The sequence below is a fragment of the Colius striatus genome, chromosome 5, assembly GCF_028858725.1.
Source record: "Colius striatus isolate bColStr4 chromosome 5, bColStr4.1.hap1, whole genome shotgun sequence".
Classification (NCBI taxonomy): Eukaryota; Metazoa; Chordata; class Aves; order Coliiformes; family Coliidae; genus Colius; species Colius striatus.
Genome location: NC_084763.1, coordinates 58139184 through 58164223, shown reverse-complemented (window position 1 = coordinate 58164223; position 25040 = coordinate 58139184). Strand labels below are relative to the sequence as shown.

The 25040-nt window shown below is 60.3% G+C and overlaps 1 protein-coding gene, 1 long non-coding RNA gene and 3 other non-coding genes across 6 annotated transcripts; 1 reads left to right on the top strand and 4 right to left on the bottom strand.

The window, feature by feature from the left end:
* Nucleotides 1–266: 266 nt before the first annotated feature.
* On the bottom strand, nt 267–2249 carry LOC133625528 (uncharacterized). Its single transcript, XR_009818810.1, has 5 exons — nt 2059–2249; nt 1433–1547; nt 973–1094; nt 585–683; nt 267–400 (listed from the first exon to the last, which is right to left on the bottom strand). It is a non-coding gene; the product is annotated as an uncharacterized LOC133625528 (long non-coding RNA).
* On the bottom strand, nt 786–919 carry LOC133625592 (small nucleolar RNA SNORA9). The gene has a single exon (XR_009818847.1). It is a non-coding gene; the product is annotated as a small nucleolar RNA SNORA9 (small nucleolar RNA).
* On the bottom strand, nt 1196–1329 carry LOC133625594 (small nucleolar RNA SNORA9). Its single transcript, XR_009818849.1, has one exon. It is a non-coding gene; the product is annotated as a small nucleolar RNA SNORA9 (small nucleolar RNA).
* On the bottom strand, nt 1642–1775 carry LOC133625593 (small nucleolar RNA SNORA9). The gene has a single exon (XR_009818848.1). It is a non-coding gene; the product is annotated as a small nucleolar RNA SNORA9 (small nucleolar RNA).
* A 291-nt stretch (nt 2250–2540) lies between the features above and the next one.
* Nucleotides 2541–24627, top strand: CCM2 (CCM2 scaffold protein). Of its 2 annotated transcripts, none has more exons than XM_061997002.1 (10): nt 2541–2794; nt 17145–17318; nt 17987–18070; nt 18253–18436; nt 19452–19588; nt 20987–21122; nt 21591–21648; nt 22453–22591; nt 23259–23397; nt 24137–24627. In XM_061997002.1, exons 1-10 carry the CDS (start codon nt 2765–2767, stop codon nt 24415–24417), a joined length of 1362 nt encoding a protein of 453 aa, XP_061852986.1. In that variant the 5' UTR covers nt 2541–2764; the 3' UTR covers nt 24418–24627. The 2 variants fall into 2 exon arrangements, with proteins under 2 accessions (XP_061852986.1, XP_061852987.1); XM_061997003.1 differs by lacking the exon at nt 2541–2794 and adding an exon at nt 14811–14872.
* Nucleotides 24628–25040: the final 413 nt, after the last annotated feature.

The following is a 25040-nucleotide window of genomic DNA, read 5'->3' as shown; positions in this document are numbered from 1 at the left end:
GGCACAGGCAGGGCCCCTGGCACAGGAGAAGAAACTCCTCTGGTGCTGAGGTGAGGGAGCCCTGGCCCAGGCTGCCCAGGGAGGGTGTGGTGGCTCCTTCTCAGGGGGTTCCCAACCCACCTGGACGTGTTCCTGTGCCCCCTGAGCCAGGGGAAGCTGCTGTAGCATGGGGTGGCACTGGATCATTTCTAAGCATCCATTCTATGGTACTATGACACATGTCCCTTCCCCCTTTTATCACACGGTACCAAAACCCCACTGGGAAAAACAGGCATGATTTATTCATCAATAAACCCGTTCTCATTCCAGGATTCCCAGTTAAAACCTTGGGAATAACTGGGAGCTCTGGGAAGACCAAGGCGAGGACTGGTGGAGAGGGGAACCCCATGGTGGTGTGAGGCTGGAAAAGAAATGGGGGGAACAATTAGGATGAGCATGATGGCACTAATGAAGCTGGGGATGGCCCAAGGGGTTTTTGGCAGAATCCCTGGGGACTGCCACCACCCCCTCGCTGCATCTGCTTGTCCCCAGCTTCACTATCCCAAGAGGGAAGGGTTAATATCAAGGTGTGACACAACTCTTACCACCAGCACGATCTTTGCATCATCTCAAGGAAAGAGACACCCCAGTCGGGCTGAGAAGACGAGGCCTCCTCCATCCCAACACATCACCCAAGCAGGAGCCTGCAACCAGGAAGAGAAAGAAGGTTGTCAGAGGTATGGAGAATGGGGCAGTTCACTCCCTGCCCACCCTCCCCAGTCTCTGAGGGTCTCCCAGAGTCATCCAGGTGTCTGGGATGTCTATAACCCCTCCCTGGAGAGGGCAGGGAGAGGCCTCAAACCGTCCCAGGGTTGCTCTGGCAAGTGCTGTAGGAATGGTGGGGGCCACAGCAGGCCCCCCCACGCTGGAAGACTTGCTGAGGGGAACATGCAGCCCCCTGACCCAGAGACCCTCAGCCCCACCTCCCCTTACCACCAGTAGGATTGCTGCGTTGGCTCTGGGGAAGAAACATCTGTATGGAGCTGAGAAGATGAGGCCCTCTCCATCCCAGCAGCTTTCTCTAGAAAGTGAGAGTCTCTCATCTCAGTGGAACTCTGCAACCAGGGAGGAAAAGCATCAGTGGCACTGGAGGAGGGGGCAGCTGGCCAGCCTTATCCCATCAGCAACATCTCTGGGGGCCTCTCCCCGGTCATGGGGATGTCTGGGATGTATACAACCCCTCTCCAGTGAGGGCTGGGAGAGGCCTCAAACCATCCCAGGGTTGCTCTGGCAAGTGCTGTAGGAATGGTGGGGGCCACAGCAGGCCCCCCCACGCTGGAAGACTTGCTGAGGAGGACATATAGCCCCCTGCTCCCCACCCCAGGTATGCTCAATCCCCCCCAGGGGACACACAGCCCCCAACCCAGAGACCCTCAGCCTCATCTCCCCTTACCGCCAGTGTCATTTCTGTGTTGCTTCTGAGGAAGAAACATGCATGTGGAGACATGAGAACGAGGCCTCCTCCATCCCAGCAGCTTTCCACATCTCTAGATCATCTGAGTGAGAGGCTGCAACAGAGGAGGGAAAGCTTCAGTAGCTCTGGAGGAGAGGGCAGTTGGCTGGCCTTGGCCAGCGTTGTCTCCAGGGTTGCCCTCATCAGCCAGGTGTCTGGGATGTCTATAACCCCTCCCTGGTGAGGGCAGGGAGAGGCCTCAAACCGTCCCAGGGCTGCTCTGGCAAGTGCTGTAGGAATAGCGAGGGCCACAGCAGGCCCCCCCACGCTGGAAGACTTGCTGAGGGGGACGTGCAGCCCCTCTCCCTTCCCCTGGATCCTCACTCCCGCCATGGAACCTCAGCTCCGCCCGGGGACCTTCACGGCCCCCGAGGACCCTCAGCGCCCCGCGCCTCCCGACCCAAAGACCCTCATCACCCCCCCGATGACCCCCGGAGTCCCCTTCCCCGACAGAGCCGTCTCCACGAGCCCTGTACCCCCGGGGACACCCCCGCGGAAAGCCCCGAGCGCCCGCCCGAGGCCCATGGCGGACTACCCTTCCCAGCATGCACCGAGCCCCACGGCACCTCACGGCTGCGGCGGCGGGGCCCGATGGCGGGGAAGGCGCCTCGCCAACGCTGCCCCGAAGAGCCTCTGCTCCTCCCTCGCTCCGTGAGAGCAGCCCCGGCCGCGGATGGCAGCGGATGGAAGCGGATGGCACCGGGAAGCGCCGCCATGGCTGAGGGCGCGACGGCCAGGCCGCGTGACGTCAGCCGAGCGCCGGGGACAGCGCGGGAGGAGCCGGCGCATGCGCAGGAGCGGCACCGAGCCGTGGGCGCGGCCGACAGAGCACCGCCCTATATGGGCGGGGAGTGAGCGTGGGCGGGCCAATGGGATCCCGCCTCCCCGCGGGGGGCGTGGCCGGGATGGTAATCGCGGCCAATAGCGTTCCGCATCTCCAAGGGGGCGGGGGCGGGCTGATGGGAGTGGCCAATCGCCTTCCCGCATGCGCGGCGGGAGCAGTGACGTCATGCTCCGGGGGAGGGCGCGGCGCGGTGCAGGCCGGGAAGCCGCCGCCCAAGATGGCGGCAGGATTGAAAAGCTGTTGGTGTCCGTGAGGCGGCTCCGGGCGGGAACGAGAGCGGGAGCCGCGGCCCCGGCGCGGGACGGGCCATGGCCGCCGCCCGCCACTGAGGCCGGGCTGCTGGGTCCCGGCGCGCACCGAGGCCGAGCGAGCACGGCCGCTGCGGGGATGCCCCGGGGGGGGCCGGGGCCGCCGCCGCCGCCGGAGACATGGAGGAGGAGAGCAAGAAAGGCAAGAAGGTGAGAGCGGGCTGTCCCGGCGCTGCGGGGCCGCCTCGGAGGCGTGGGGCCGCCAGCCGCGCCCGCTGTGCGCCGCCGCCGGGCCTGGGGCTGCCCCGCGCCCTGGGCCGCGGCTGAGCGGAGCCCTCTGTGGCCCCGGCCCGCGGTCCGGGAACACTCCCGAGGGAGGGCAGGGCCTGGCCTGGCTTCTCACGCCCTGTCTGCCTCTCCTTAGGCTTGGTCCTGCTGGAGCAGAGCGTTTCCCCGGGGCTGTAGCTGCTCTCAGGGGTGGGGCCTCGCTTCCCTCCACGAAAACACGTGTTTTCTGTGTGATCTTGGGGTTTAAGGGGAGCACTGTTCTGTCCTCGCTGCATCCCAGGCAGCCCCTCTGCTCTGCTCCCTTTGTTCTGCTGTTGTCCTGACCCCAGTGAGGGCCAGGGGCTGATTTACTCTCTGCTCCGGATGCAAAAGAGATGAGTGGTTAATGACACAGCTTAAAATATCTCCTCTAACAGCACTGGCTTGGTTTGGCTGCTCGTTCTGCTGAAAACTGGGAGCTCTGCACACTTTCATATGTTAGGATAGCTATCGAGTCAGCTGTAGTCGGGGCTGGCACACCCTGTGCCCCTCAGGAGGCAGCAAGCTGTGTCTGCCTTGACTGCAAACGAGCTGTTCTAGTTTCTCTCCTTGAAACCTATTTTTAAGTCGTGTGGGGGAGGCAGAGCTCGTGGCTGGGCTGCTTGCAGCGCTCCCTGAGCAGGCAGAGTTAACTCTGCTCTCTCTTCTCTCAGTTCGATGACATAACTGGGGGGGGAAACGAGGCATTGTCAGTGGTTTGGAGGGCACCTGCAGTAACGGCGCTCTCAGAAGGTGGCAGCAGAGCGTCCTGCTGAAACTGCTTCCAAACGATAAGAGAAACTGATAAGAACTAGAAATATTGAATGGGGTTCCTGTGCCCCCGGAGCGAGGGGAACCTGCTTTAGCAGGGGGTGGCACTGGGTGAGACCTGCAGGGCCCGTCCAACCCCCACCACTCTGAGATTCTAAAGGGAACAAATCCAGCTCTCTGTTAGGACTGCCTCCCTAACAGCATCAGACAAAGCCTGTACCTGTTAAACTGGAGCTCTGGGAATCCTCTCAGGTGCTCCTGGTTCCCAGCTCTCCTGTCGGTGGGTCACACCAACAAGGTTGTTGCAATGTGGCACCATCAGCGTGGAGCACTCCCACACATCCTGCTTCTGGCTGTGCTCACCAGCTAAACAGCTCTGGGACAGAACCTCTGCTTCTTACTAATATGGTGAGGAAGGATGGATCCATTGGGAGTGTGTTGGCTCTGGCTGTGCCATGAGGCTTCCTCAGCTGTAGGACAAGAGGAAACAGCCTCAGGCTGCCCCAGGGGAGGCTGAGGCATAACTGTTTCCCTGAGAGGGATGTCAGCCCCTGTGCCAGGCTGCCCAGGGAGCTGGGGGAGTGCCCAGCCCTAGAGGGATCCCAAAGCCCTGGGGCTGAGGGCTGTGGGCTGGGCAGAGCAAGGGGAGAGGGTAGACTCCAGCAGCTTCAAGGCCTGGCCAAGATGATTCTGTGGCTCTCTGACCCTGCCTGGAGCTGGAGAGGAGGTTCCTGGGAGCCTCAGGTGAGAACAAATGTTCTTCATGTGCTGCTTCCTGGAAAGAGAAGGGGTGGAGGGAGAATGGAGGCAGATTCCTTGGCTACCCTGGTTATTATTTGCCTGCAGAGAGGATTTTTCCTTCTGGCCTTGTCATGGAGGCTCTTACAATGTGGCAGGTCTGTGCCTTGGCTGCCAGGCTGCTGCATGGCATCTGGTGCAAAGTGCCTGTGTGGGTTTTCCCAACATCATTTGCTGTGGGGGCCATCAAATTCCCAACTGTTCCAGCTCAGGAATGCTCCAGAGCTCTGCCATCCTCTCAGTTTGCCTCTTCCTGGGGGTGACTTGAGCTGCTTCTGCATGATGTGAGGCCTCTGCAGCAGATCTGCCCTCCAGAGCTGATCCCAATCCTGAATTCCCTGTGGCTTGAAATGCTGCTTAATATTGAGAGTTTTGGCCAGTCCAGCAGTTCCTTCTCATGCAGATCACTGGGAAACCTCTGCCAAAACTGGGCCTGTGGCTCCCAAGTGTGTTTTGCTCCGTGCTGGAGGCCTCTGGCACTGAGGTGGGCTGTGTGTGCAGAGGAATGGAAAGGGAGAAGTGAGGTGCCTATGAAATACCTCAAGTAGAGCTGGTTCATGAAGCTGGCTGGTGCCAGGCAAAACCCAGGCCTCATGTAAAAGATCTTGAAAGGCTGAGCTTGAGTCACAGAATCCCAGAGTGCTGGGGGCTGGAAGGGCCCTGCAGAGCTCATGCAGTGCCACCCCCTGCCAAAGCAGATTCCCCTTGCTCAGGGGGCACAGGAATGTGTACCTGAGGTGGTTCAAGCCAAGCCAGCAAGGAAGCCCAAGTCATTGCCCCTCCCCAGGCCTCCTGTATGATGGGGGGGAGGGGACAAGAAAATCGAGTCTTATGGGTTAAGAATGAGTATGATAAGTGAATTAAAATGCAGTATAGCAACAGTAAGGAGGATTGCTGCTGTTGTGTTTGGGGAAACAAAACCCAGGGGCAAAAGGCAAGTGATATCCTAGGGTCTGGAATGACCCTTCAGCTGTTTGGGGTCAGCTGCCCTGGCCATGTTCCCACCAAGCTTCTTGTGCACACATCAGCTCCCCCTGCCCCAGGCCACTCACTGGCAGGCAGGGTGAGAAGCAGAAAGGGCCTTGGTGCTGTGCAGCACTGCTCAGCAATACCCAAAACATCCCTCTTATCAGCATCCTCTTCAGTGTAACCCCAAAGTACAGCCCTGGGGCAGCTGCTGGGTGGGAAATGAGCCCTGAGCCAGCCCTAAGCAGGACAGTACATTAGCTTCCATTTGCAGACAGCTAATAGTTGATCTCAGTGCTGTGCTGCTTCATGCAATCCTCCCTGGGGCTTGTGCAGGTGAGAACCACCAAAGCACTGCCATGCAGCTCTCTGACACCCTCTGTGTTACAACTGGAGAGGCATTTTGGTTGGAAAAGACCTTTAAGATCATGGAGTCCAGTCCCTCCCCTCACAGTGCCACCAACTCACAGCTTTGGGATCCCTCCAGGGCTGGGCACTGCCCCAGATCCCTGGGCAGCCTGGCACAGGGGCTGACACCCCTCTCAGGGAAACAGTTCTGCCTCAGTTCCAGCCTCAGCCTCCCCTGGGGCAACTCCAGCCCCTTTCCCCTTGTCCTGTCTCTTGGGAGCACAGACAGACCCCCCCCAGCCACAGGCTCCCGTGAGGGAGCTGCAGAGAGTGCTGCTGTCTCCCCTCAGGCTCCTCTTCTCCAGGCTGAACACCCCCATTCCCTCAGCCCCTCCCCAGCACCCTTGTGCTCCAGCCCCTTGCCCTGGCCATGCTCCAGCCCCTCAGTCCCTCCAGATGAAGTCTGGGGAAGCTCCCGAGTGCAACTCGACGTTTCCCTGATGGCTCTTCAACTGTCTAATTGAGCTGCTCACTAGGGAGGCAGTTTGGCATCCTTGCTCCCTCTGAGGGGGTGGCCTCTGGCTTGGGGAGCAGGCTTTTCATGGTGAGAGCTGTCTGATGATGTAAATGTTGGTGGGGAAGCCGCCTGAGCCGCCAGACTGGGTCTGAGCAGCTGCTCTGCTTTGAACCGCCGGCGCTTGGCTGCACGGGGCTCAGCAGGACCATCCTGCTCTTGGCCTCAGCCCAGTCTTGAGCAGGGAGATGCTCTTCTTCTCTACTCAGTGCTTCCTCCCACTTGCAGAGGAAACCCAGAGCCTTCAGGAATGGAAGGAGCAGAGGCTGAATGGAGGTGGGATCATCTTGAGGAGGGAAATGTGGGGTAAAAGCTGCCTGGGAGCAGGGAAAGGGGCAGAAGAGATGAGGCTCTGGCCTGAAATGGGACAGATCTCGTGCCCCTGCTGTGGCTCTTCTCTGCCCTGCATCTTCCTCTGGCTGCTGCCTTACCTCACCCCCTTGGCACGAAGGGCTGGATGGTTCTGGTGCCACACATCTGTGTTTGTGCAGCTGGCAACACTTTCAATTGCTTACTTCACAAATTAAACTGACTTGTGCTTCTAAGGAGCTGTTAAAGCTGACACTCGCCATCTGGCTCCTGGTGGGACTGTTTTAGCCTCCTTGGTGCACCATGTGGACACCCTCTGCCTGGTCTGGGGCACAGCAGGGCCCTGTGGTGTCAGCAGGGACTGGAGGACGCTGCAAAAGCTGTGCTGACGTTGCCCTGCAGTGTGGAGTTCTGTCCCAGGGCTCTGGGAGGCTGCTGGGGGCTCTGCCCTGTGTGGTGGGTGAACCTCTGGGGTCTCAGCTGTTGGAGGTGGTGGCAGCTGTGGCACGGGATGCTTGAGACCTGCTGCTTGAGTCAGTTGGACATGGGATGCCTGGCATTGCTGTGACTGGAGAGGCTGCTGGCAGGGGCAGCCCAGCTTCCCTGCAGCCCAGCTCCTGACCTTGGCACTGGCTCCAGGGCTTGTCCTCTGCCCACCCAGCTTCCTGCACGCCTGGCCCACGCCCTGGGGGCAGGGAGACGGCCCTTTCCTCTGGCCCAGGGCCACTAGATAATAAGGGCTGCTCTCAGAGCTGTGCTCTGCCTTTACACGAGGGAGTCTGTCCCTAAAACCAGCCAGGGCTGGCAGCAGGTACTCCCATGGTGACTGGGAACAGGATACATTCCCAGTTGGCTTCTGTCCTCGAATGGGATATGCTATGAGCCAGTGCTGTGGCTGACCTTTGAGGTTGAGGAGCTGCTCTGCAGCCCAGACTCGACCCTGCCCCGTGCTGCTGGCTGCTGTCACCCCTGTGCTGGGCAGCATCGCTTCCCCCAGCTTGAACTGGGAGAGGCAGTGGGGAGGACACCTCTATCAGCATTACAGACACATCCACCATGCTGACTTGCAGAGATCTGCAGGTGGCATCTCCTGTCCAGCTGCAGTCACACTGCTCCTCTGATGCCCACCCCACCACAGGCTGGCTCGTCCTTGGCAGGAGCTCTCACGGAATCTCAGAATGGATTTGGGGCTGGAAGGGCCCTGCAGAGCTCATCCAGTGCCAGCCCCTGCTGAGGCAGGTTCCCCTTGATCAGGGGGCACAGGAATGTGTCCAGTTCTGTGTGACCCAGGGAATGCTGAGGGTCTGTGGATGTAGAGCAGAACAGGAACAGCCTTCTCCCTGGGCACTACACCTGGCAGAGGTGAGCAGGTTAATGCCCTGAAACTGAGCTCTGTGCCTGAGTCTCCTGCCAGTAGCATCCTCAAAATAGTTTGGGTTGGAAGAGACCTTAAAACTCATTCCCTGCCATGGGACACCTTCCACCAGCCCAGGGTGCTCCCAGCCCCATCCAAGCTGCCCTTGGACACTGCCAGGGCTGGGGCAGCCACAGCCTCTCTGGGCAGACTGTGCCAGGGCCTCAGCACCCTCCCAGGGAACAGCTTCTGCCTCCCAGCTCAGCTCAGTCTCCCCTCTGGCACTTGGGAGCCAGCAGCCCTTGTCCTGGCACTCCAGGCCCTTGCCCAAAGTCCCTGCCCATGTTTCTTGGGAGCCCCTCGAGGGACTGGAGGCTGCTCTGAGGCCTCCTGGAGCTGCAGCTCTCAGCCTGAGCTCTCACAGGAGGGCTCCAGCCCTCACACCGTTGGGTTTTGGGTGATTTTGTTCCATTTCTTTCCAAAGAAGCTTCTTGTTCCTCACCTCCAAGCCCAAGGACGTTACCTGGTTACTGCCCATCCCCCTGCTGTGTTGTGCCCGTGCCTGGAGTGGTTCCTCCCAGGGGGAAGCACGAGCTTGAGTGAGGCAGGGCTCAGGAGCAGCCTGGCGCTGGCACAGAGGCGCTGGCCACGGCCACACGTGCTGCAGCCATGGTCTGTGCAGCCTGGCTCGTCCTCCCAGCGGGTCTGGCAGCTGGGGAGCACTCAGTGCCCTGAGCCAGGAATGGGGTTACAGCAGGAGCCTGGATGGAGGAGCTGGGGCTGGAGGGAGGCTGACTGCAGAGCCTGTGCTCCCGTCTGTGTGGGATGTCAAAGGCTGGGAGCAGACACCCTGCACTTTGCTTCAGGAGCAAATTATTCTGCAGAAACCAAATTGCCAGCAGGTAATTTCAGTGTGGGGCTGAAACTCATTATCACAACAGATCATGTCAAGGTGGGGCTGCCCCTTTCCTCCTCTCAGGGCACCCGGAGGCTCAGTGGCACCAGCCCAGACACTGCTGAGGCCTCACCGGGAGCCTGACGCAGGGGTCTTTAACTCACTTCACATTCCTCATCTCACTGCAGCCCCCTCCTGCCTTAGTCTTTATTTTTGATGCTTTTATGACAGTGAGGCTTCCCCGGGGGGGGTGGGATAGCCCAAATTCACTGCATCAGCTCCAGCAGTGTTTGCAAGGGAAGAGCAGCTTCAGTAGAGCCTCCGCAGCAGCTCGGGCTGTGCCGCTGCCTTGTGGTGCCGGGAGGGCAGGTGAGAGCAGAACTGGGGGATCAAATGGCTTGGATTAGTCACGTGCTGTGGCCTCAGTGGAGCTGATGAGGCTTCCCTAATGGGGCTGAACTGGGCACAGTGGGAGGTGTGGATGTGGCCCATAGCGAGCTGGAGGTGGCTGTGGCTCAGCCAGTGTATCCACAGAGCACTGCAAAGCAAGAGATGAACTTTGGCAGGAAAGCACTGGAAGGATTTATGGAGATGGATGGAAGTGCCAAGGCAGTGGCTGAAGCCAGAGGATGTGGAGCACAGAGGTCAGGGCCCGGTCGACCTGCTTGTGGGTAACGGGAGCTCCTGCTCCCTCCTCTGCAGCTGCACTGCTCAGGGCAGGGGCAGCCATGGGAAAAGGGCTCCTACAGGGCTGGTTGCTCAAAGGCTTGGCAAAACCATCAGTAAATAAACATCCTGCAGTGGTTGGCTCCTACCAGAGGGGGTGGCAGGAGCTGGGGTGAGCAGGGCGATGCTGCGGGCTCTGGGCTGCTGCTTGGACACGTACCCGAGGCTGGGGAGCCTCAGCAGCCCTCAGGCATGGCCTTGTCTGGAAACACCTCATGATGTGGGCTGCCTGGGCTTTGGTGAAGCCTTTGCCACAGCCTCCTCCTGGAGGAACCGGCCGCCCGTGGCTTGGCTGGAGCCTGGGGTGGGAACGTGGCTGATGGCCGGGCCCAGAGAGTGGTGGGGGATGCAGTGACATGCAGTTGGTGCCCAGGCACCAGAGGTGTTCCCTGGGCTGGGTGCTGGCGCCTGTTGTGTATAACAGCTTCACCAGTGACCTGGGTGAGGGGATGGAGGGCAGCCTGGGGCCGTTTGCAGAGGACAGGGGTGGGTGGGTGTGTGTGAGGAGACAAAGGGAAGCTGCTTAAAAGGCTGGTGATGAAATGTGCAGACACACACCAGACAGACAAAACTAAGCAAAGAGCTTGAGGGACTTAATGGAAAAAAGGCTCTTAAGTCTTTCTTCTGAGCAGCATCAAAGGCAGCAAAACAGGATGAAGAAGAACAGCATTTTATGCAAGTCAAACTGCATTTGCAGAGCTGTTTCAGAGCAGTCTCTCCTCTCCCTCTGCAAGATCTGGCCTTCCCAGATAGTCCCACACACTCTCCTGGCCAGGCTCCACGCAGTCCCCAGTGGGGTTCAGCAGCCACAGCCAGTGCTGCCAGCACAGGGCCTCTGAGCTGCTTTGAAATGAAGCAGGGAAAGGCCACGTTGCAAGGGAAGAGCTCTTGGGGCCATGAGCCCACGTTTCTGGGGGTGGGTGCAAGGGGTAGTGCCTCAGCCCCAGCTCATACAGCAGCATGGCTGCACATGTGAGGGCAAGAGGCAAGACACAGCAAAGCAGGGTAGCACAGAGCCACACTCAGAGGGGTTTATGCCAAAAGGATGTTTGCCAGGCTCGGGAAGGACTCACAGGCTGCTGGGCAAGAGGCTCTGCTTGGCTCAGCCAGAGCAGCCCCAAAACCTCCCTGCAACTGCACCCTCTGTCAGTCCCCTCAGGATCTCAGAGAATCATTTTGGGTGGAAAGATCTTAAAGCTGCTGCAGTCCCAGCCCTGCCCTCACCCTGCCACAGCCACCACTGACCCTCAGCACCTCAGCTCCAGGGCTTTGGGGTCCCTCCAGGGCTGGGCACTCCCCCAGCTCCCTGGGCAGCCTGGCACAGGGGCTGACACCCCTCTCAGGGAAACAGTTCTGCCTCAGCTCCAGCCTCAGCCTCCCCTGGGCCAACTTGAACTTTCCTCTTGTTCTGTCACTTGGGAGCAGAGACCAACCTCCCCAGCCCCAGCCTCCTGTCAGACAGTGCTGCTGTCTGCCCTCAGGCTCCTCTTCTCCAGGCTCAACACCCCCATTCCCTCAGCCCCTGCCCAGCACCCTTGTGCTCCAGCCCCTTCCCCAGCTTGGTTCCTCCCAGGCTGTGGACTCTGGCTGAGCCTCCCACACGTGCCTGCAGCCTCTTGCTCCAGCTGCCTGGCTCAGCTGCAGGAGATGAGAGCGTGGGTGGAGGGCTGGGCTGGGCTGGGCGGGCAGGAGGAATCTCTTTGGGAGGAGAAACAAGGTTCTGCTAAAAATAGCCAGGGAAAATTCCTCTGCTCTTGCCTGAGAGGAAAATCCTGTCGGGGAGACAGCCCAGCTCAGCTGGCAAGGCAGCCTGAAACGTGAAAGTATGGAGCTGAGCCTTGTTTTGGGAGTGGATTTGTGCAAGCCTTGCCTTTAGCCCAGAGCTGCTGCTTTGGTGGGGTGTGTTTCAGGCTCATTTCAGCTTTGGTGCTTTGGGCAAATTGTGGGTTTCCATTACTTACATTTAATGTGTTTGTTTGAAGGAGCAGCTTTGAAATGAAACACAGTGTTTCTGGCTGCACTTGGAATGCTGTGTTCATTGCACTTGGTGTGAGCTCTGCATCGGCCTGCTGGGAGCAGGGCAGGAGGGAGACAGCCCAGGCCCAGTGCAGACAGCTCACTGCTGCTCCAGGAGAGAGACCTGGCAGCGCTGGTGGGCAGCAAAGAAACATGGGCAGCACTGTGGGCTGGTGGGCAAGAAGCCAGTGGCAGCCTGGCTGGGCTCAGCAGTGGGGTGGCAGCAGGCCCAGGGCAGTGCCCATCCCCTGTGCTGGGCCCTGTGAGGCTGCAGCTCCAGGGCTGTGTCAGTGCTGGGCCCTGTGAGGCTGCAGCTCCAGGGCTGTGTCAGTGCTGGGCTCTGGGAGGCTGCAGCTCCAGGGCTGTGTCAGTGCTGGGCCCCTCACTCGCTGCCACAGGGACACTGAGGGGCTGCAGCGTGGCCAGAGCCGGGCACAGAGCTGGGGAAGGGGCTGGAGCACAAGGGGCTGGGGAGGGGCTGAGGGAATGGGGGTGTTGAGCCTGGAGAAGAGGAGCCTGAGGGGAGACAGCAGCACTCTCTGCTGCTCCCTCACAGGAGGCTGGCGCTGGGAGTCTGTCTGTGCTCCCAAGTGACAGGATGAGAGGAAACAGGCTCAAGTTATGAAAGGGGAGGTTGGGACTGGAGCTGGGGAACAATTCCTTCCCCCAAGGGCTGTCCAGCCCTGTCCCAGCTGCCCAGGGCCGTGGGGGAGTGCCCAGCCCTGGAGGGTCCCCAAAGCCTGTGGGGCTGAGCCCATGGGTCAGTGGTGGCTGTGGCTGTGCTGGGGGATGGTTGGACTCCAGCAGCTTCAGGGGCTTCTCCAGCTGAACCAATTGTAGGAGTGTGCCCCTGCAGGAGCAGGTGAGTGCCCCTGGGACCCTGCTGCCCCAGGGCTGCGTGACTGGGCAGGGCTCAGACTCCTTTAATCTCTCTGCAGACTGTGCTGGGGGAGAATTAGCCTTATTGGAGATAATCCCCTGGAGGAGATTAAGGAGCTGTTTCTGTTGCTGAGAGGGATGCTCTGTCACCTTTGTGTTCAGCTTTGTATTTAAAGGGCCTGTCCAACTGCTCTCTGAGGTTGTGGGTGGGTGGAAGCAGCCCAAACTCCACAACCAGTGGCCAAGAGGCACTACACTAGAACCAGCTCTGTCCCCCAGCAGCAAAGCAGCAGGTTGACACAGAGCCCTGTCCTGCTGTGTGTGCACATGGGCACAGAGGAGGCTCTCCAGGAGGTTGTGGAGCGTGGGGGAAAGCCCTGTTCTACCCTGTGGTCTGGCATTAAACCCCCCCTCACACCAGCAGAGTGGAGTAATAACAACCATGGGGAAGGGCAAATACCCCCAGAAATGGCTTTCTTGGGATTTCTGAGGCCAAGTGCAGCTGGGGGTGGGATGTGCTGCTGGGCCAGGGCTTGCAGGGGGATGTGGGATGGGTGAGCAGACCCTGGCTGCTGCTGCTGCTGATCCAGGAGACACCAGTTTTTCCCCCAGCAGCAGGGGGAAGACGCCTCTCGTCCATCATCCTCCCTCTGATGGGACTGGGCCCGCTCTGCTGATGCTGTGAGAGCCCTGGGCACCAAATAAAGTGGCTTTGGAAGTGTCTGTGTCGTGACATGCTGTGCAGAGAGCTCTCAGTGCTTTCCTGGACTCTTACTGGGTCTGCAAATGGATTTAACCCCTCAAGGAGTTAAAGGAGTCAAGGGAAGGAGAGAATGGAGCCTCCAACTCGAGCTCTTGAGGGTTTGGTGGTGAGTCAGGCTGTCTCCCCTGAGCTCCCCTGCAGCCAGGGCCTTCATCCCAGCCTCACCCCTCCCCAGTGCCTGAGAGAGGTGGAGACTTACAGACAGCTCCTAACATAGCTGGTGGGCTCAGTGAAACCCCTGTGGCACCTTTTATTGACCTGAGGCAGGACAAGTGGCATCAGGGGATGGTTTGCTTTCACACAGATGTGTCCCTGGGACGTTGGTGGCTTCTCTGGGCTGGGCTGTGACTCCATCTCCCTCCTGACTGCTGCTGGCTGTGGCTCCTCTAGGCTGGGGGCTTAGTCCCAGGCTCAGTTTGGTCTCCTGGGCTTTTTCCTGAAGGTCTGTCCTGTTTCTGTTCAGTTTGCAGCCCCTGGAGGCTCCTTCTCGGGAGGTTTCCAACCCACCTGGACACGTTCCTGTGCCCCCTGAGCCAGGGGAAGCTGCTGGAGCAGGGGCTGGGGCTGGCTGAGCTCTGCAGGGCCCTTCCAGCCCCCACCACTCGGGTTCTTCACGTTAGTCAAGCCTTAAATGCCTCACTAAGTGGATGAAATGGCAGTTTTCCCCCTGAGTTTAAGAGCCAGCAGCAGCAGGAGGCCCTGGGGAGTGGCTGCCACCTTCAGGGGCTGCAGCTGTGAGTGAGGAGTTGGGCAAAAGAAGAAACCCAAACCATTGTAGGGGTTTGAAGGGGAAATGGGACCCTTCTGTCCTCAGGCTACAAAGAAAGGGGCCTGCTGGAGGGGTTTGCCTGCATCCCACACACCGAGGCTCCTCCAGCCAACCTTCTCCCTGCTGCTCACAGGGCAGGTTTCATCGGGGAGATCAAGGCCTTTACCTCCCTGATTTCATTCTCTGACTGTAAAATTAGCACCTTCCTGGCCTTAATCCTGTGAGCCTGAGCCTTGGGCTCACGACTGAGCCCAGCAAGGCTCGCTTGGAGGCTTTGTGCCGTCCCAGGCTGCAGGCAGGCAGCTCTTAACCTCGTGTCTAAGCTTTGCTTTACTTTGTGTCCCCTTGAGGACTCAAAATACGGGCCCTAAAAAAAGCTTGGCAGCCCTTGGCCTCTGTAGGTGTCGTTGGACCTGGGGGAACAAAGCAGCTCTGAAACTCAGGAGAGGAAAGCAGCCAGAGGTCTTTCAGTCCTGGGGGCACGCACAGCCTCTAGGGGGGTCTGCAGGAGGCAGGAGTGGGACGAGCTGCCTCGCCTTGCACCCAGCCCCGTGGCCGCCAGAGCTCTCCCCCAGCCGCTGCCTCGTCGCTGCTGCTGCGTCTAACAGAAGGAAACTGTGGTTCTTGCACTTCCTGGCCACTGCCTGGCGCAGGAGAATGAAAGCTCCCGGCCTTGCCAAGCCCTCTGAGCCCCAGAAGCCCCCGAGGTGAGGGCAGCAGCTCCCCTCTGTCCCCCAGGAAGGGCTTCGGTGGCTCCGCACCGGCTCGCGTTGGCTCTGCTCTCCCTCAGGCCGGTGCTTGGATGGAGAACGAGGTAAGTGCTGCTCCCAGGAATGCAGAAGCTGTTGTTTCGTGTTGCATCACGCTGGGTGAGGCCTCTGCCTTAGATTTGGGCTCCCCCAAGTCTGCCTTCAAGGAGAGCCGGTGGTTCTCCCAAAGGGCCCGGGGTTGTGGGACGTGGGGAGTCATAGAATCATGGAGTGCTGGGGGCTGGCAGGGCCCTGCAGAGCTCAGCCAGCCCCAGCCCCTGCTCCAGCAGCTTCCCCTGGCTCAGGGGGCACAGGGACGTGTCCAGGTGGGGTTGGAAACCTCCTGAGAAGGAGCCTCCACACCCTCCCTGGGCAGCCTGGGCCAGGGCTCCCTCCCCTCAGCACCAGAGGAGTTCCCCCTTGTCCCCCCTGGACATTTTGTGCTCCAGCCTGTGCCCAGGTGTCTCCATGTTCATCTCAGAGCATGAAACATCTTGGAAGAGGACACTGAGAGGACACAGAGTCTGCTCTGGACTCTGCCCTTGCCCTGGGTGACCCTGAGCAGGTTCCTCTGTGCCCAGCTCTCAGTGGCTGGCAGCTCAGTCAGTGCATCAGCCAGTTTGGTGCCATCAGGGAGCTTGCTGAGGGTATAGTCCATCCCTTTGTGATGGTTGCATTGCAGCATGCTCCCAGCCCTGGGCAGGCTGGAGGGAAGAGCAGGAGTTTCTGTGGTGTGCTCCACAGGGAGCAGGATGCAGCAGCCTTGGCACAGAGAGGTGAGCTGAGCCAGAGCCATTGGGCCCAGCTGCTGGAGGGGGAAGCATCTGAGGCACCATCGTGGGGCAGCCCCGACCTCTCAGAGGATTCCTGCGTCTGCTCTGGAGTCCTGACTCTGCTGTGGAATGACATCTCCATGCAGTGGCAGCAGAGCTCTGGGGTCACACACTGTTGGGCTGGCAGAGCTGGGGTCGAGCCCCACGCTCCTGGCTTGGCAAACGGACCTGGTGGCCTTCAGGGTTCTTTGTGGAGGCAGGAAGGGGCTGGGCCCCTTGGCAGGAGCCAGCAGGGCTGCACGGAGCAGGGGTTGCTCGGGTTTGGGAGCCCAGCTGAAGGGAGGGATGCTGTCCCTAAAATCCACAGTGCTTGGCCCTGCTGCTGCCAAGGCAGAGCTGTTTCCTGAGGCCAGCGTTGTGTAGCTGTGCTTTCTGTCCCTTTTACCCTCTAAACTCTCACTATTTTTATCTCCCTGGTGCAAGGGACGTTTTTCAGGGCCAGGCTGTCCCTGTTGTCCTTGCAGTGCCGGGCTCACTCTGGGAGCTGCTAAATGCTCTTCAGCCAGCAGCTTTCCCATCCTGCTTCCCTGCCCTAGTGTGATGGTGTCAAACTCTTTTCTTTCTGGCTTTGGTCTCCCTTGTTCCTGTAGCTCTTTCATGCTTGTCTGCATGGAGAAAAGCAACAGCAGAGGCAGAAGGTTCGTGAAGGGCACAGGGCCCCACGTGTGCCCTGAGCAGCGGCCGTGGCGCAGGGAGGGACGGGGCCAGCAGCAGGTGATGTGCTAAACACAGCATCCCATGGCAAGGCTCTCAGAGTCCCAGAATGTGGGGGCTGGAAGGGCCCTGCAGAGCTCAGCCAGCCCCAGCCCCTGCTCCAGCAGCTTCCCCTGGCTCAGGGGGCACAGGAACGTGTCCAGGTGGGGTTGGAAACGTCCCAAGCAGGAGCCTCCACACCCTCCCTGGGCAGCCTGGGCCAGGCTCCCTCCCCTCAGCACCAAAGGAGCTTCTCCTCCTGTGCCATCAGACAGGCTGGTGTGGAGCCTGGTGGGGATCAGCCACAGCTCAGTTCTGCCCCAAAGCACTCCTGGGCCTGCACACTCCAGGCTGTTGAGGCAGGACGCCGGTGGTGATGCTCCCTCTGTAGCTGAGAGCCCGTGTGTGCATGCTGCCTGGCCTCAGATGTTTCTGCATCCCCAGCACTCCACGGCTGAGGAACCACCAAGAGCTGTTTGTTTCCCCAGGGAAATCCATCTCATGTTCTCAGGACACCATGGTGTGGTGTTCTCACGTGTGTGAGTCTCCCCAGAGACCTCAGACAACTTTGCCTTTCCCTTTTGCAATCCTTCGTTGAGTTTCTGTCTGCAGATGCTTGAGGGAGGTGTAAAATGAGATGAAATGTCAGGTTAGATGTAGTGAGACTGAGCAGGGTACAGCCAGGCTGGATGGGGCTGCAGGGGCTGCAGGGGCACTGGGCACTCAGTGCTGCTGGTTCCCTGTTTCGGGGTGAAACCTCCCTCTGCCACCTTTAACCACGACACCCCGGCGTTTCTCCCTCTCTCCCCAGCCTGGAATAGTGTCTCCTTTCAAAAGAGTCTTCCTGAAGGGGGAAAAGGGTCGGGATAAGAAAGCCCAGGAGAAGGTGACGGAGCGGCGGCCGCTGCACACGGTGCTGGTGTCTCTGCCCGACCGCGTCGAGCCCGACGTGCTGCTCAACGACTACATCGAGAAGGAAGTGAAGGTACCACGTCCTGGGGGCTGGGAGGGGATAACCCTGCTGAGCCAGCTGCCCACCAAGTCCTTGTGTCACTGCCCCTCCTCAGCTGGAGAGGGAGACACAGCAAAGGGCTGGTGAGTGGAGACAAGGGCAGGGAGATCACTCAGCAGCTGCTGGGCACAACAGGCTCAGCCTGGGGAGCAGCGCTCTGGTTTGTGAATGAACACTCAGAGCAGAGCAGGGCCGTGAGAAACACAAGCTGAGGCCTGGAGCAGCGCCCCCAGCCCTCCTCCTGCCCGGCTCTGTCCCTCCTCCCCCCCAGCAGCGCAGGGGCCGGGCCATGGGGCTTCCCCCGGGCTCACGGCCTCCCTCGGGCACCCACCCGCTGCGGCGTGGGGAGACGTTCCCTCCGTGGCCGCTGGGCTGGGCCTGGGGCGGCAGCGGGGCCAGCTCGGAGCCCCCTGGCCCTGGCACACACAGGGGAAGCTCCCAGCAGCTCTTGGTTTAAAGCAGCCCCCAGCACCACACCCTGCCCACACAAACCCTCTGCAAGAACCGCGTGTGAAAGGCCATGAGGGATCTTGCACGTGCAGGGGCTTGGCCCAGCAGCCCCCTGCTCGCTGTTGATGGTGTTTTTCTTGCAGGAGCTGCTGCCTGTGTGCTGCAGCAACACTTTGGTTCTCCTCTCGCAGTATTTAGGGCAGCTGACATCCATCCCAGGGTACCTGAACCCCTCCAGCCGCACGGAAATCCTGCAGCTCATCGATAACGCCAAGGTGAGCCTCAGCCCCTCCAGCACCCACTCACTGCAGGCTCTGGCATGGAAAACAAAGCAGCTGTGGAGCCTCCTCGGGGCTGGGCCCTGCTCCAGCTGTTGTCCTCCACCCTGGGGTCACAGACGTGACGGGGGAGCCTGGTACCGTCACGGAGCAAATCAGTGTGGCCGTGTTTGTTGTAGAGAGCACACCAGCTCCCGGGGCAGCTGACCCAGGAACATGATGCTGTCATCAGTCTCTCTGCCTACAACATCAAGCTGGTGTGGAGGGATGGAGAAGATCTCATCCTCAGGGTCCCCATCCACGACATCGCCTCCGTGTCCTACATCCGAGATGACTCCTCTCACCTGGTCGTGCTGAAGACAGGTTGGTTGTGGGGGCAGGGGCAGGCTGGGGCCGTCTGCTCAGCGCTGAGGTGTGGTTTGGGGTCGTGAGGCAGAGCCCCAGAGCAGCCAGTATTGCCCTCACAGTGGTTGAGGTTGGAAAAGCCCTTGAAGCTGCTGGAGTCCAACCATTCCCCAGCACTGACCCATGGGCTCAGCCCCACAGCTCCAGGGCTTTGGGGTCCCTCCAGGGATGGGCACTCCCCCTCAGCCCTGGGCAGCTGGGACAGGGCTGGACAGCCCTTGGGGGAAGGAATTGTTCCCCAGCTCCAATCTCAACCTCCCCTTTCATAACTTGAGGCTGCTTCCTCTCATCCTGTCACCTGGGAGTAGACACCCCCGGCCACAACCTCCTGGGATCCTCCAGCCTGATCCCCACGTGCCTCAGACCTGCTCTTTACCCTCGTGTGAGTTGCTGGATTCAGGATTTCATCATGACATGGGCTGTTCAAATGCCCCTGTTGAATAACCAGAGTGACACCCAGCACTTCTGACACTGCTGGAGAGGATTGAATCTGCCCCCAGGAGCTCTGTGTGTGAGACCTGTGTGTGAGCTCTGTGTGTGTGTGAGAGACCTGTGTGGTTTTGGGGCTGGAGTGTTTGGGGAGGGCTGAGCTGCTTAGAAGATGTAATGACAGCGACTTAGTGGATTATCAGCCCCGTGATGGCAAAGGACAGTCTGTGGAATAAAGGAGTGAGAGACTTAGAAGGCCCTAATTCTGCTGCTGGAGTTCTGAGGCTGCCTAAGCCCTGTAAATGTAGCAGGAGATTTACAGAGTTGGCAGAAACCAGCTCTAAATTACAGAGAGACTTTGGCCCCGGGCAGGGCTCAGGTGGAGTTCCTGCAGAGAGGGGATTCCCTCCTCTCCCTTCATCTCCCAGCTGTGGGATCCCCTGCTCTCCTGCTCTGGGGGCTTTGCTCTCCCCACTGCAGCCAGCTCACCAGGCCAGGCCTCCTTCCTCCTGTCCCCACCTCCACCTTTGCATCTCCTCCTCAGCTCAGGACCCCGGGATCTCGCCAAGCCAAAGCCTCTGCGCCGAGAGCTCCAAAGCCCTCACGTCGGGCTCGCTGTCCGAGAGCGGGGTGGGCCCCGTGGAAGCTTGTTGCTTGGTGGTCCTGGCTACAGAGAACAAAGTAAGACTCAAACCACTGCACTCAAACCCTGTCCCACCCTGGGGTCACCTCCAGAGTCAACTCTGTGATTGCAACGACGCTGGGAGGGTTTCTGCTTCTTAGACTTGGGGTGGCCACAACCTCTGGGGCCGGTGGTGGAGAGCCCAGGAGCCCCAGGGCAGCCTCATCCTGCTGCCTCCAAGCGTCCCCTCTGTTAGGTGACAGCAGCTGCTCACCCAGCCTGTGACACAGGCAGGCTGCAGGGTGTGGGTCAGGCTTTGCTGGTGCACAGGGTGCTGCTTGGGGCAGAAAACCTGGTCAGGTGTCAGAAGCTGGTTTTCTGTTGCTGGTGGGGCCCGTGGCTCTCTCCCACAGCAGGGAATGTGTGGAGACAGGCAAATGTCCTGCAGCAGCATTTTGCTGACCAGGGCGTTTTTCTGATGCTGATGTGGGACTTTGTTTCATCTGGTGTCTGGATGCAGAGATTCTGACCTCAGCTGTGTGCTCCTGCAGCAGGAACCCTTTGCCTTCGGGCTGCAGGTTTTGCTCACCTTGTTTTCAGCTCTGACACTCCCTGGGGTGCCTGCACTTGTTTGGGATGGAGGTTATGTAGCCAGAATCCCAGGGAGCTGATCTGAGGAGCAGGACAGAGCACTCTCATGAAATCTGGGTGGTAATTAATAGCTGTGAGTTGATGGTGGAGCATCCATCTCCTGTTGCTGCAGCTGAAGAGGGATGGGCTGATTCTCCAGCGTGGGGTGATAGGTAGAATCAGAATCCTTGTGGTTGGAAAAGACCTTTAAGATCACCGAGTGCAACCCCTCCCCTCACCCTGTCACAGCCCCCACTGACCCCTCAGCACCTCAGCCCCACGGCTTTGGAATCCCTCCAGGGCTGGGCACTGCCCCAGCTCCCTGGGCAGCCTGGCACAGGGGCTGACACCCCTCTCAGGGAAACAGTTCTGCCTCAGCTCCAACCTCCCCTGGGGCAGCCTGAGGCTGTTTCCTCAGGCCAACCTCAGCTCCCTGCAGCCTCCTGTGAGGGAGCTGCAGAGAGTGCTGCTGCCTCCCCTCAGGCTCCTCTTCTCCAGGCTCAACACCCCCATTCCCTCAGCCCCTCCCCAGCCCCTCGTGCTCCAGCCCCTTCCCCAGCTCTGTGCCCGGCTCTGGCCACGCTGCAGCCCCTCAGTGTCCCTGTGGCAGTGAGGAAAACCCCGTGGGACAGCAGGAGGTGGCTGCTGAGGTGGTTTGTCACCCCCAGCCCTGGAGACTGTGCAGGTGTTGGGGATCCTGGGTGAGGAGGTTCCCCGTCCTCGCTGGGACAGCACCCTTACACACAGCACCCATTGCATACCCTGCTGTGGGGAGCCAAGAGAAAGGCCACCACGGCGTGTCCTGCCCTGCTCTGCTCCCTCCCCAGGTGACTGCCGAGGAGCTGTGCTCCCTTCTCAGCCAAGTCTTCCAGATTGTTTACACTGAGTCCACGATTGACTTCCTGGACAGAGCAATATTCGATGGGGCCTCCACGCCGCCGCGCCACATGTCCCTGCACAGCGGTGAGCCCACGCTCTGCAGAGCCCTGCCTCTTACTGGCCCTGCCTCAGGGCCTCTCCCCACCTTCACTCACATCTCTCACTTCTCTCCAGCCCACCCCAAGCCCAGAGCCAGCCTGGTGCCTTCCTTCCCACCAGGCGGTGAAAGAGCAGCCCCTCCTCTGCTTTACCTGCCTGTATGAGGGCTGCCCCCAGCTGCAGAGGTCTGTCCCTGGTGGGACATCAGCCACTGTCCTCCTCCCCTCAGCCCTTTGCTTCTCTGCTCTACCTTAGATCCAGGTGCTTAATAAAACGACCCCTTTGTGGCCGTGGCCGTGCTGTGGCTGCCTTCAGCCCTGCCACCCCCTCAGCCCCTCCCCTCCCAGCTCTGAAAGCTGAGTCAGAATTGGGCACCTTCCTGTACATCATGGGGTGGGATGGGCACCGAATTCCTGCCCCTCCAACCCCCTGTCTCCAATGTTTTCCCTGCAGACGACTCTTCTACAAAAGTGGACGTTAAGGAGCCCTACGAGATGGAAGCAAGCACTTTGTGAGTGAGCCACGGCCCTCAGCCTGCTCAGCACCCGTTAGTGCAGCCTCCCCGCTGGCCCTGAGGCCCCCAGAGCAGGGTGTGCTGCTCCCTGCACGCTGGGAAGCTGCTGCTGGCTGGGGCTGAAGCACTGCAGCGGCTTTCTGCTGTGTCAGGCTCCCGGGCTCGGCCGGGGCCACGTTGTTGTGCTGCTGCGGCGTTGAGGAGGGTCACAGACACGCTGCACGTGCAGGGCCCTGTGGCAGCAGAGCTGGGGCTGCCAAAAGAGGTTTCCTCCAAAACACACTCACAGTAATTTCAGTTGGAAACGCCCCTTGAAGCTGATGGAGTCCAACCATTCCCCCAGTGCCACAGCCAGCACTGACCCTCAGCACCTCAGCCCCACGGCTTTGGGATCCCTCCAGGGCTGGGCACTGCCCCAGCTCCCTGGGCAGCCTGGCACAGGGGCTGACACTCCTCTCAGGGAAACAGCTCTGCCTCAGCCTCAGCCTCCCCTGGGGCAACCTGAGCCCCTTTCCTCTTGTCCCGTCATCCATTCCTGGGGAGCAGAGCCCGACCCCACCTTGGCCACAACCTCCTGTCAGAACAAGCGGTTGCAGGGGATATTTGATCTTGGCATCATTTTCAGACAGGCACTAAACTGATGTGGTTCAAGTCCTGGGAACCTTCAGATTCCCTCAGGAGCTGGAGCTCACCACCCTTAGTGCAGCTGGAGCCTATGTGCCACCCCACTCCCAGCCTCTCCTGGCCGTGCAGAAGGTGCCTGAGGGGCTCTGGAGGCCTCACGATGCTTTTGTGTTTCAGTTCCTTTTCAGAAACCTTGGATGCAGGTGACAACTCCCCCTCGTCCTTCTCCACACAACAGTCTCCCCAGATACCAACAGTGAGCGAGAGTGAGCTGAGCACCACGGCCGCAGAGCTGCTGCAGGACTACATGATGACGGTAGGGAGGCCTCAGGCTGCAGGACAGGCTGGAAGGCTGCTCTGCCAAGTAAAGTGCTCTTGGTCTGGCATCGTGGCCTCAGCACATAGCATGTGAGCCCATGCTGCTGGAGGAACATCCCAGAGTCACAGAGTGCTGGGGGCTGGAAGGGCCCTGCAGAGCTCATCCAGCCCCAGCCTCTGCTCCAGCAGCTTCCCCTGGCTCAGGGGGCACAGGAACGTGTCCAGGTGGGTTGGAAACCTCCGAGCAGGAGCCTCCACACCCTCCCTGGGCAGCCTGGGCCAGGGCTCCCTCACCTCAGCACCAAAGGAGCTTCTCCTCATGAGCCAGGGGCACTGCCTGTGTGCCAGCCTGTGCCTGTTACCCCTTGTCCTGCCACTGGCCACCACACAGCAAACACCAGCCCCATCCTTTAGGGATTGATCAGCATTGATAAGACCCCTCTCAGGCTTCTCTTCTCCAGGCTCAACAGCCCCAGGCTTTCATCTCCCCCACCTTGGGCTGTGGGAGCCTCCACCCCCCCCCATCCACCACACACCCACCCCAGCTCAGCCCAGCTGGGAGCTGCCAGCCTGGCGGTGGGTTGCTCTCCCTTGGGGATGAGCTGCTTCATTGCTGCAGCTCTTCCTCCTGCAAGGCAACATGAGTGTGTGCTTCTCCCCTGCAGCTGCGCACCAAGCTGTCCTCGCAGGAGATCCAGCAGTTCGCCATGCTGCTGCACGAGTACCGCAACGGCGCCTCCATCCACGAGTTCTGCATCAACCTCAAGCAGCTCTACGGGGACAGCAGGAAGTTCCTGCTCCTGGGTGAGTGGCAGCTCTGGGGACACGCTGCTGGCCCTGCTCTGCTCCCTCAGCCCTCACTTTGTGCTGGGTGCCACTCAGCGTGGCGGGAGGTGAAGGGGTAAAGGGGTGGGTGGCAACAAGCAAGGAGGGACAGCACAGTCCATCTTGGGGGCATCCAGCAGAGTGTGGGCAGCAGGGCCAGGGAGGTTGTGCTGCTCCTCTGAGGCCTCAGCTGGAGCCCTGTGCCCAGTGCTGGGCTCCCCAGCTGCAGAGAGACAGGGAACTGCTGCAGAGAGGCCAGGGAGGGCTCCCAAGGTGCTGAGGGGATGGAGCATGTGTGTGAGGAGGAAAGGCTGCGGGAACTGGGGCTGTTCAGCCTGGGGAACAGAAGCCTGAGCTCAGGGGGACCTCAGCAATGCTGATCAACCCCTACAGGGTGGGTGTCAGGAGGCTGGGGCCAGTGTTTGGTGTGTGGTGGCCAGTGCCAGCACAAGGGGTACCAGGCACAGGCTGGCACACACGCAGTGCCCCTGGCACAGGAGGAGCAAGTCCTCTGGTGCTGAGCTGAGGGAGCCCTGGCCCAGGCTGCCCAGGGAGGGTGTGGAGGCTCCTTCTCAGGAGGTTTCCAACCCCAGCTGGACACGTTCCTGTGCCCCCTGAGCCAGGGGCAGCTGCTGGAGCAGGGGCTGGGTGAGCTCTGCAGGACCCTGCCAGCACCCACCTTCTCTGGCTCTGACCTGAGCCGCCTCCTCCCGCGCAGGTCTGCGGCCCTTCATCCCCGAGAAGGACAGCCAACACTTCGAGAACTTCCTGGAGACCATCGGGGTGAAGGACGGCCGGGGCATCATCACCGACAGCTTCGGGCGCTACCGCCGCACGCTCAGCTCCGCCTCCACCTCCACCACCAACGGCACCGGCGCCGCCGGCAGCTCCGACGAGCAGTCGGGGCCGTCCGAGGAGGACGAGTGGGACCGAATGATCTCCCACATCAGCAGCGACATCGAAGCCCTGGGCTGCAGCATGGACAGAGACTCCTCCTGAGCTCAGCGCCCCGGCAGCAGCGGGGGCAGCGCTCTGCTGCTCCTCCCACCCTGGGGCAGGGGCTCAGCCTTGCAGAGGCTGGGGGGGGGGTTTGTGATGACTCTGCTACAGCCCCCGGGCCTGGTTTACAGTTTTGCACATGGGATCCCCTCCTGTAACTGCTCTCCTCCTCCTGCCCCTGGTTTTGAATGAAGTTTACCACAATGTGAATTATTTAAACCTCTTGCTCCGTGCTGTGGGAACGTTTCGGCTCCAGCCCTGCAGGAGAAGCTGCTGAGGCCACGGAGGGGCTGAGGCCAGGGGGCTTGGCCCCCTCCCTGCCTGATAACGGGGTGCCCAGGTGAGGTGGGGGGCACACAGCTGGCCTGCATGCCTACACCACGAGGACCAGCCCCCTGCAGCCCCCCTCCCACACCCAGGGCACCCCAAAGCCATAGGGGAGGTCTCCCTGGGCCCCCAGGACCCCATTGCTGAAGCCTGGAGGCACAACATCCCTGCTGTGTATATTTTACACGCAGTTCTAAGTGCACCCTGTTTTTGCCCCACATCCCCAAGGGTGAGGTGCCAATTGCAGGGGGCACCTGAGAAGGGGTTGGGGGGAGAGGGTCCCTGATTAGCCCAGA

Coding starts and splice junctions, on each gene's coding strand:
- CCM2 (XM_061997002.1), top strand. CDS start 2,765: ATGGAGGAGGAGAGCAAGAAAGGCAAGAAG. Junction 18,437..19,451: donor CCTGGTCGTGCTGAAGACAG/GTTGGTTGTGGG, acceptor TCTCCTCCTCAG/CTCAGGACCCCGGGATCTCG. Junction 21,123..21,590: donor CCACATGTCCCTGCACAGCG/GTGAGCCCACGC, acceptor TTTTCCCTGCAG/ACGACTCTTCTACAAAAGTG.